The sequence below is a fragment of the Phaethon lepturus genome, unplaced genomic scaffold, assembly GCF_000687285.1.
Source record: "Phaethon lepturus isolate BGI_N335 unplaced genomic scaffold, ASM68728v1 scaffold20689, whole genome shotgun sequence".
Taxonomy (NCBI): Eukaryota; Metazoa; Chordata; class Aves; order Phaethontiformes; family Phaethontidae; genus Phaethon; species Phaethon lepturus.
The window spans coordinates 1-9,455 of record NW_010561498.1 but is presented as its reverse complement, the minus strand read 5'-3'; the positions used below and the strand labels follow the sequence as shown (position 1 = coordinate 9,455).

General features: G+C 56.4%; 1 protein-coding gene across 1 annotated transcript; it reads right to left on the bottom strand.

Moving 5' to 3' along the window:
• Positions 1-734: 734 nt before the first annotated feature.
• Positions 735-9,454, bottom strand: KIF18B (kinesin family member 18B; the record flags this gene model as incomplete). The annotated part of the gene is made up of 11 exons (XM_010294031.1): positions 9,181-9,454; positions 6,247-6,404; positions 5,672-5,776; positions 5,294-5,404; positions 3,609-3,806; positions 3,210-3,386; positions 2,743-2,817; positions 2,516-2,628; positions 2,093-2,213; positions 1,699-1,814; positions 735-949 (listed from the first exon to the last, which is right to left on the bottom strand). Coding segments are annotated over exons 1-11 (1,663 nt in total), but the record flags the coding sequence as incomplete, so codon positions are not given.
• Between the last annotated feature and the right edge of the window lies 1 nt (position 9,455).

Below are 9,455 nucleotides of genomic sequence, written 5' to 3'. Positions count from 1 at the left end.
TGCCAGGCACCCCCAAACCCCCAGGCATCCCCCTCCACCCCCCATCACAGCTCAGTGCAGATCTGCCCAGCGAGCCCCACAGCAGCCATTGCCAGCGGGTGTTTCCATCAAACCGCATTAAACCCAGAATAAAAGAGCCAGCACAAATAATCCTGCGCCTTGCCAGCCTAAAGGCACCTGACTGGTCCCAAAGCAAGTGCCTCGTGGCAGTGCCCGATCTGTCTCCAGAAAACAGGGTCTGCAGAGCCCACAACTCCACTATCAGGTTTGTGCGTTGGCATTGAGGATGAGGAGGAAGAGCTCAGCCCTGGTCAGACAGAGGCTGCCAGCTGGGAGGTTACAGCCAGGCTGACTTGGGAAAATGTACCACAGAGGAGTAAACAAGATGAGAAAAAATTAGGATCAGAACTGCTGCTTTGGTCTCCTGGAGCAGAAATATCACTCACATTTAAGCTGACTTGCACACACATGCTGAGCTCCCTGGAAATAAGGGCTGCTGACGGCTCCTGCCGTGCCCCGGGCTGCCGGAGATGCTGGCTAGCCTGAAATCTCTCCACAAAGCGAGGCTGGAGCAGCTCTCGGCATAACCCACTGGGCAACACGTCAGGAGAAACTCGTCTCTCTACCCTGTGCCCACAGCTGGGAGCTGTTCCCCACTGCCACTGGCTCCACCAGCGCACACCGAGACAAAAGGAGAGGGAACAGCACCGACTATCCCAAAACCAAATCCTTACCGTCACAGCGCTGCTGCATCCTCCGGGCTGGGGTGGCCCCGCTGACCTTCGCGTGTCTCTTCGGAGACGCGGCTTGCTCCAGGCTTACACCAGCCTCCTGATGGACCAGGTGCTCCAGTTCCTCAAATTCAGAGACCATGTCAGGAGTAAGGAGGTTAGCAGCCTTCAGGAGGGAATGCTGCTTTCGGGCAACGCTGAGGATGGCGGCTAGGAGGCTGGGACAGAGAGAGACAGATCCAAGAACCAGTTAACAGATGAGCTTCAGCCAATGTCACCAGTAATAGAGGCTCAGCACCACCAGCATCATCTCTGAGACACCTCCTTGGGTGGGGCAGCGCCTGCTAGCAGAGTTTTGCGGGAAAAGAGGCAAACTTTGAAGCCGTGAGATACCCAAGCTGTAAATCTCTTACTGGAGAACCTGAGCTGCGAGTTGTGTGTTCATCTGTTGGTTAAGGGACCAAACGGCATCCACAGACTTTTTGCCAGGCTTCAGACACTTGTTAGCTCGGTTAGAGGCAGACACATCAGGGCACACATCAAGGCCAGCCTCCCTCAAAGAGACCTTTCTAAAGAGGTTCATGCTGCCAAGATGCTTGGGGCAGAGACATCAGCAGATGGTGCCATGGGAGCCCTGCCAGGGCAGGACCTGAGGGAGCTGAGGCAGGAGGAAAGACTTCACAGAGGTAATTTCAGGACTAACAATGCGTGCTTAAGGCTCAAACAGTTGCTGCGCATGGAAACTTTCATTGCTGGCATTTTCCAGAAGAGATTATCCCATGGGATTAGATCTCCAGGAGCAAATCCCTTATTTTACCAGGCAGGCAGTCATCTGCAAGCAAAAACTTGGTTCCATGTCCATCTAGACCAGCCCTACAATGGCTATGCATAACAGGAGGGTGGACAACCCATCCTTCACAGGCAAAGAAGAGGAAGCGGCACATGGGGAGGGCACGAGGACACTCACGACTCCGGCTGGCTGCCAGACAACCCCTGTAGAAGGCAGCTTGGTTTCTTCAATTCCAGCTGGAGATCTGTCTGGTGGGTTGCTCTGGGGCTGCTGGGAGGCATTTCCTCTGGAGCCTGGAGCAATGAGCCAAAAATCCTTACCTATCTAGCCCAGGATTAGCCCATATTTGAGTTGAGCTTGATCCCCAAACTCCTCATTATCTGGGAAGTTAAGGGGTTTCACTAGCAATCCACAACCCAGCACACGCTGAGCCAGGACCCCAGAGACTGGCTGAGCTCCTGCCCTCTCCCAGGTGCGAGCGTACCCCACGAGCATATTTGAGCCCCACTGGCCTCCGCCAGGCCCCACTCATCATGCCAAGCTTTCCCACGCTGCCCACTCCTCCGCTCACCTCCTCCGCTGATTCCAGCTGCAGCTGAGCAGGCCATCCAGCTTCCCGCTCCTGCTGCTCTCCATGACTCTCCCTGTGATCAACCAAGGCTGAGCATGTCTTTGGGACAGCTTCCTCCAACCTACAGGAGCCAGGAAAGAAGCCACTGCACCAGAGAAGATCCTCTGGGGAAGCAGTCACGTTGCGTAAGAAGTTTTGAAATGGATCAAACAGATTTGGCCTTTGCAACGCAGCTTCCCTTGGTGCTCGCGTGCTGTGGTTCATCAGGTTCGTAGCTACACCCGACAGCAGTTGAGATGGTGCACCCCAGCAGAGTAGCTCACCTGCTTTCTGATGGACACCTACACTGACTGGCACTAAAACCCTGCTGACTACTTGTTATGGGTCACACCAAGCTCTGTCCTTCCTCCCCACCAGCCTCACCTGGGCAGCCCCACTGAGCTCGAGCCGAGGGGAGCCAGCAGCGCCGGTGCCTGGTTCTCTGCCTCCCGGCCAGCATCCTCATAGGCACGGAGCTTCGCCCGCAGATCCGCCACCTGCGAGGAAGGATCATCTGTTGCTCAGGTGGTTTCACAACCCCTGGATGCTCAGAGGTCCACATCCCAAGCAAGCCACAGCTAAAGACAGAGCCCTCCCCTCCAGCATCTCACCTCCGCCTTCAGCTGCTCGCAGATCACAGCGTATTTGTTAATGTGGCAGTCCAAGCTGAGCACGTTGCTCTTCAGCTGCAGAGACAGGGACGAGGGAGAGGTTAAAGAAGCACTGGGGCAGCACATACCCCCCTCCCAACGCTAGAGCAGGGCAGCTACTTGGCCTCCTCCAGGGTCCCCAGGGAGCCCCAGGGTGGCTGCAGTGGACACAATCTGTGCTCCGGGACCTGCTGCCTCAGCCACAAGCCTTTCTGGGCTCTGGGCTGAGGGGGTTTAGCAGAAGACCAAGCACACAGTGTCCGCAGCTTCACCAGCTGCTTTCCGCACAGAGCAGCATCTCTAGGGCCGGAAAACTCAAGCTGGAGAAGAAAGGCACCCACTAATCTACCCCACCAGGCTCCTTCCCACCAATCCCCAGCAGCTCCCAAACACACGGCAGATCAAGCACCACAACACAAGATCCTCACCGACAGCTTGATCTCCTTGGCTCGGTTCGCATACTTGAGCGTGTTGTAGGTGTCCTCGTAGGCCAGCATGGAGGGACTTACAGCAGCGATCATAATGGTGCGGCAGTTGCCGCCAATGGAGTCCTTCAGCAAGCGCGTGAGCTTGCTGTCCCGGTACGGGATGTGGGTTTTCTTGGTCTGTACCAAAAGATCAAGGGTCTGCTCAGCTTTTGGCCCTTGGGCGCTCAGCTCCAAATCCTGTGTTGCAACGGGACGGCCACACTCATCCCACGGCACCTCTCAGAGCCCAGGCCAGGCTGCCATTCTCACTGCGCTGGCGAGACCATCTCTTGAGGACATGCCTCACATTCTCCCACCCCGGAGAGCCAGAGCCCAGCAGGGCCACGCGAACAGCGTTACCTTTGTGTCAGCCAGCGCATTGATGACGTTGATGAGGGCCAGCAGCGAGCGGTTGATGTTGGCACCCTCCCGGAGCCGCTCTCCCTTGGTGTTGGTGACCGAAGCTCGCTCTGAGCCTGCCAGGTCAATCAAGCTCATCTTGGCCACTTGCAGATGGCCAGTGAGGCCGCCAACGCGGTCCTGCTGCTTCACGTAGATCTGCGAGGACAGAGATCAGTGAGACTGCAGCTCAACAAGGCACACAGAGTTGCTAGTTGGAGCCAGCATCACCAGTTTCAACATTATAAAGGATGGTGAAGTGGATCGCGCAGGCTGTGAGATTGAGCTGGGGGAAAAGAGGAGTCCGGCACGCCAAGAAGACATGCTGAAAACTCAGTGATGACACAAATAGCAAAGCCACGGAAGGGATCTTGCAAGAAATGGCAGAGCTATGGAAAATAATCAGCACCTCCTACAATTGGTGAGCGAGTGAGGTACAGCTGGTCAAGTGCCCAAAGGGCAGCATGCCAACCCAGTGCCCTGGCACGACCCGGGCAGTGCTCACGCACAGTGGCTGCCCCAGCCCAGACTCCAACTGTGGATGTTGCCAGCAACCCAGACCCCGACGGGGGCTGCAAACCCCAGACAGCCTCGCAGTGCCCTCAGGGAGGCATCCAGCCAGGGCTTTCGGTGCCAAGCCCAGTTCCTGGCTGGTGTGGGCAAGGAGGGACACAGCCACGGAGACTCACTTCACAGCATTGCTCCGCAACTTCCCCTTCTGCATCCCTGAAGATCTCCCAAAAGCAAATACTTCTCCCACCACCCTATAACACCCTCAGCCCCCCAGGAGCAACTCCTGCATGGACTGGAGGTGCCACGGAGATACTGGAGGCCGGTAACTGGTCCTGCATCCTCTCCAGACCGCAGTTTGCCTGCTGGGAGGCAGAACCAGCAGCGGGAAGGGCACATTTCCAGCACAGCTAATGGATTTGCAGCAGGCAGGAATCCAGCACCCACCAACAAGCCCAGCTGGGAAGCCGGCTGGGAAAGCATCCAGACACCTGGACTTCCCCCCTGCAAGCAGCAATGGGCAAGGCACCAGGTTCAGACTGAAATTACAGTCAGAGCCCTCCGTCTCCCCACGCAGCCGTGACGGCCCTGTTAATTCGGGAAAGGGCCTGGCTGGAATTGAAATCAACTGGCAGGCTTGTGTAGGAGAGCACCAAGAAACCGGGGAGCAAATTTACAGAGCCGCAGAGGAACGTAATTCCCAGCTGAGTGCCGAGGGGGACACGACAGAGGAGACAGCCTGCCTGCGGCACCTGCAGGGAGGCACAAGCAGGAGCCAGCAATAACCATCGCCCTTTGCTCCGGGTCAGATTTTAGGTATGGCTCCCACACGCTAAGTTGACAAGAGTCAAAAGCACAAAGTGAAATTTCAGCCCTTGGGAGACATAACACCAAGCTGGGAGTACGAGGCTGTTCAGGAGACGTGGCCACCAGCGTGACCAGTATGTGCTGTCCTGCTGCCGCACAGGCTAGTGGCCTGCCCAGACCCATACCTCTCTTTTTGGGGCCACAACCACTCAGATTTTCCCTGCGGCACACCAGGAGCAGCAGCAGGAACGCCGTGACGCTGGTCCTGGCACAGGCTTGCTCCCTTTTTGGCACAGATCCCAAGCAATATCACAGCCACCAGCCCTCACCTGGAAGACGGCGTGTGAGCGGGAGGAGGTGGCGTTGGCATCAGTAGGATGCTGCGTCCGGTTTTTGTTGCCGTTGGCCAACATCTCCAGGAGCTGCTCTGCCGACACGGGCTGGGAGAGAACGGGCAGAGGGCAGGCATCAGCGCACCCCAAACACAGGCACCAAGACAACCCGACCCCAAGCACCCACAGCAACTTAGGCTGCGGCATCCTGCAGCTCTGCGGGTCTCGTTTCAGCTCAGGGTCGTCTGCTGCCTGCCAGGAGCCATGCAGACAGCACCCCCATGTCTTCACACCCCTCTGTGTCCCCCAGCATTCACTTTCAGAACTGGTGTAGATGCAGCGTTGCCCAGACCTTGTGCCTGTTTTTATACCCACCTGGTGGAAGGAGAGACCCTGAACCACGACTCCTTTCTCGGGATCCTCCCGGATGGCCAGAGGGCCCTTGGGCTCCAGCAAGTCGTGAATCTGTTCATTGTACACCTGGAGCAGGGAACTCAAGTTAAGGCTGAGGTATGTTTTCCCAGCAAGGAGAGGAGGTTTGTACCCCAGGGTCATGCACAACCTGGTGTCCCCCCAACACCACCTCTCAAACACTTCCCAGGGTTACACCAGGAGCAGGCAACAGTGCTCTAAATGCAGAAGACAGCCTGGGAGGCCGTTATGGGCAAGTCACTGCGCCACCACTCCTTGAAAGCCCTCATTGCTATGTGGACCACAGCAAGGAAGAGGAAATTCCCTGACTCCAGATGGGAGAAACCAGCAGCACCAGTTCACTTAACTGGGTGGGTGAGCCTGCTTCCAGTGAGGCTCTAGGACTGCCCTGGGGACACCAGGCACAGCTGGCAGCACAGCAGGTATCCCAAGCGTGGCATTACAGGGTCCAGATCAACCCCAAATCTTAGCGACGGTGACACAGAGGCAGGAGGGGACATGGCTCGGCCGCAGCGTACCTCCTGGTAGGAGACAAGCACCTCGCAGCTCTTCTCCTCTTTTCTGGCCTCGATCCTCTTGTACAGCTCCACCATGGTGAGGTACATGATGCCGGGGTTTGTCTCCGAGCCCAGCATGGTGTAGGTCTTTCCTGCTCCCGTCGCACCGTAGGCAAACACTGGGAAGAGAAAGGGTGGATGGTTGAAACAATCATTAATTAAAACGGAAGCAGCATGATGTCCGCTCCTTGACGGAGAGGAGAGCTTCCCACAGCAAGCCCTGCGGCGGGGGTTGCTCACAGGCTGCGCAGAGACGAGGCAAAGCTAATTACCCTCTGTGCTGGCTGCACTATCCTTTAGGGCAATTTTTTTTTTTTTTAACTCATTTCAGCCTCTCTAATTTAGCAGAGGCAGAACGAGTCCCCAGACCATCACCACTTGGAGGCCATGCTCAAGTCACCCCTGAACCTTCCCTTTAACAAGCCGAGCAGTCCCATTCCCCCTTCTCCCACCAGAGGGTGTTTCTTCTTCCAGACCTTGTAATTCATCTCATTTTTTCACTCCATCTTTCAACACCCTCTTTGAAGCATCATCATCAGAGCAGGACACACCAATCTAGAGACCCTCAGCCCTTCTCCCCATTAGCAGCACTCAGTGCTTTGCAACTCTCTTATTTGAGGATCCTGGAGTTATTTTATGCAGATAGACATGCAAGATGTGCCTGCCAGGTGGGCACGGTGACAGAGGCAGCCTTCAGCGGCTTGCAGAGCATGCCGGAGAGCCAGGAATAGCATCCTCCGGTCCCAGTGCCCGGCCTGGTGCATGATTAGACAGGAGAGCGGTCGTCTCCCGCTCGGTGCCTGCCTCGCAGAAATGATGTGCTCGTTAAGCCGCTCGTCTGCTGACAGCCTGCGAACGGCACGAGCGTCTGCGACGGCGGGCGAGGAGCTTTCAGACCGGGCAAGGAGCTTTCCAGATCCGTTTTTGTGGTGCTGCCAACCTGGGAGACATGCGCGAGGGGCACAGCAGCCCCCAAAGCACCCTGAAATGCATCTGATTCACCCCAGATCCTGCTTGGAAATTCAGCATCCTCCCAAAGGTCTGCCCATCACAGCGATTTGGGTTGGGAAGGGATGGCAAAATCAAGGTCCTCTTTGCACCACGGATCCACCTGTTTTTTTCCCCATCCTTCCCACCCCAGGAGAGCAGAGACTAAGTGATCTTTGTCTCTCAGAATTCCTGGAAAGCACCTGCTCAGCCTCATTTTCCACCCCAACACCCTCCTCCACATCACATCTCTTAAGAGTGCCAAGAACCACTGCGGCCCCCAGTATCACAGAACCACAGCCCAGGCTGTGAGGGACCTGGAGAAATCATCTGGTCCAAGCTTTCATGGGAAAGGGAGACCAAATCATCTTGCACCCTCTCCGGTGGCGTCATGAACACCTCCAGCCATGGGGACTGCGCTACGTCCCTGGGGAAGTTGTTCCAGTGAATGTTCTCACCGCAAAAAATCTCTTGAATTGAGATGAAAACTCTCCCAGTGCAACATATACCTGTTGCCCCTTGTCTTCTCCTTGTGACCAGAGAGCCTCCATCCTCCCTGTAGCTGCCCTCTAAGTACTCAAAAACTGATAATGTTCCCCCTGAGTCTTCTCTTCTCCAGGGAAGAAGAGACCCAGCTCCTTCAGTCTTTCCTCCTCAGGCAGGCTCTCCAGCCCTCGGGTCATCTCTATCACCCTCCTCGGGAAACTCTCCACTTTATCCACATCCTCTTGAATTACAGGGACCAGGGCTGGACACAGCACTGGATGGGATGGTCACATCTCTATCTGAGCTAGAAATGCCCCTGTGGATACAGCCCCAGATCCAACGTGCCTTCACTGCTGCCAAGGTGCCCTGCTGACTCCCACTCGGGTCGGTGTCCACCAGGATGCCCAGGTTCCTCCCCGCAAAGTTGCTCCCCAGCCACACAGATCCCAGTCTGTACTGGGCTCCTGCGTTCGCCCACCCCAAGTGCAGGACTTCGCATTCATCTGTGTTAATCTTGGCGCCGTTCTTGCTGGCCTGCTTTTCCAGCCCAGCCAGGTCTCTCCCTGCCTGCTCCACAAACCCACTCTCCCCTGGAGCGCTGCTGCCAGCTCTGGGGTCACCAGCGTGAGACAGACACATGGACCTGTTGAGAAGGGTCCAGAGGCCACAGAAATGGTCTGAGTGCTGGAACAGCTCTGCTATGGAGAGAGGCTGAGGGAGTTGGGGTTGTTCAGCCTGGAGGAGAGAAGGCTCCAGGGAGACCTTACTGCAGCCCTTCAACATATATAAAAGGGGCTGATAAGAAAGTCGGAGAAGGGCTTTTTACCAGGGCTTGTAATGACAGGACAAGGGACAACGGTTTTAAACTGACAGAGGGCAGGTTTAGATTGGACACTAGGAAGAAATATTTTTATGATGAGGGCAGTGAGACACTGGACCAGGTTGCCCAGAGAAGTTGTGGATGCCCCATCCCTGGAAGCGTGCAAGGTCAGGTTGGATGGGGCTCTGAGCAACCTGGTCTAGTGGCAGGTGTCCCTGCCTGTGGCCCTGGTCTGGGGGCAGGTGTCCCTGCCTGTGGCAGGAGGTTGGACTCGATGATCTTTCAAGGTCCCTTCCAACCCAAACCATTCTGCGATTCTGTAAAGAGCACTTTATGTTTTGCTTCCCCTCACTTACCTGCCAACATTAAACGACATTTCCATGTCAGGATCATCCCTGTCCTGATCACACTTGCAATCACCCCAGCTTGGTGCCACCAAGTTTAAGGCTACGTGTTTTTACATTGTTGTTGTTTGCATGTGTCCCCCACCCTCAACTGCTTGGGTGTCCAAAATAAGTCCACAGCTCTGCTGAGCCCACCCAGCCCGGGAGTGGATGGGGCAGGGGCTCCTGCAAGGATCGAAGGCATTTGCCAGGTCTTACCAGAGCAGTTGTAGCCATTGAGGACGCTGTCCAACACCTCGCAGGTGGTGTGCTGGAACACCTCCTCCTGCGTGGCCCCCTCCCCAAAAACCCAGTCAAAGACAAACTTCAGGTCCTTGCCCTGGTGCTTGGGCCCGCGGGCGGGCAGCATGCTGCCGGGGGGCCCGCCGGGCTCCTCAGGGTTGAAGATGAGGATGTGCTGGTCAACGACGTGCAGGATGGGGTGCACGGGCCGCTCTCGCTCACAGGGGGCAGGGGGCCGCACGCGCACCATG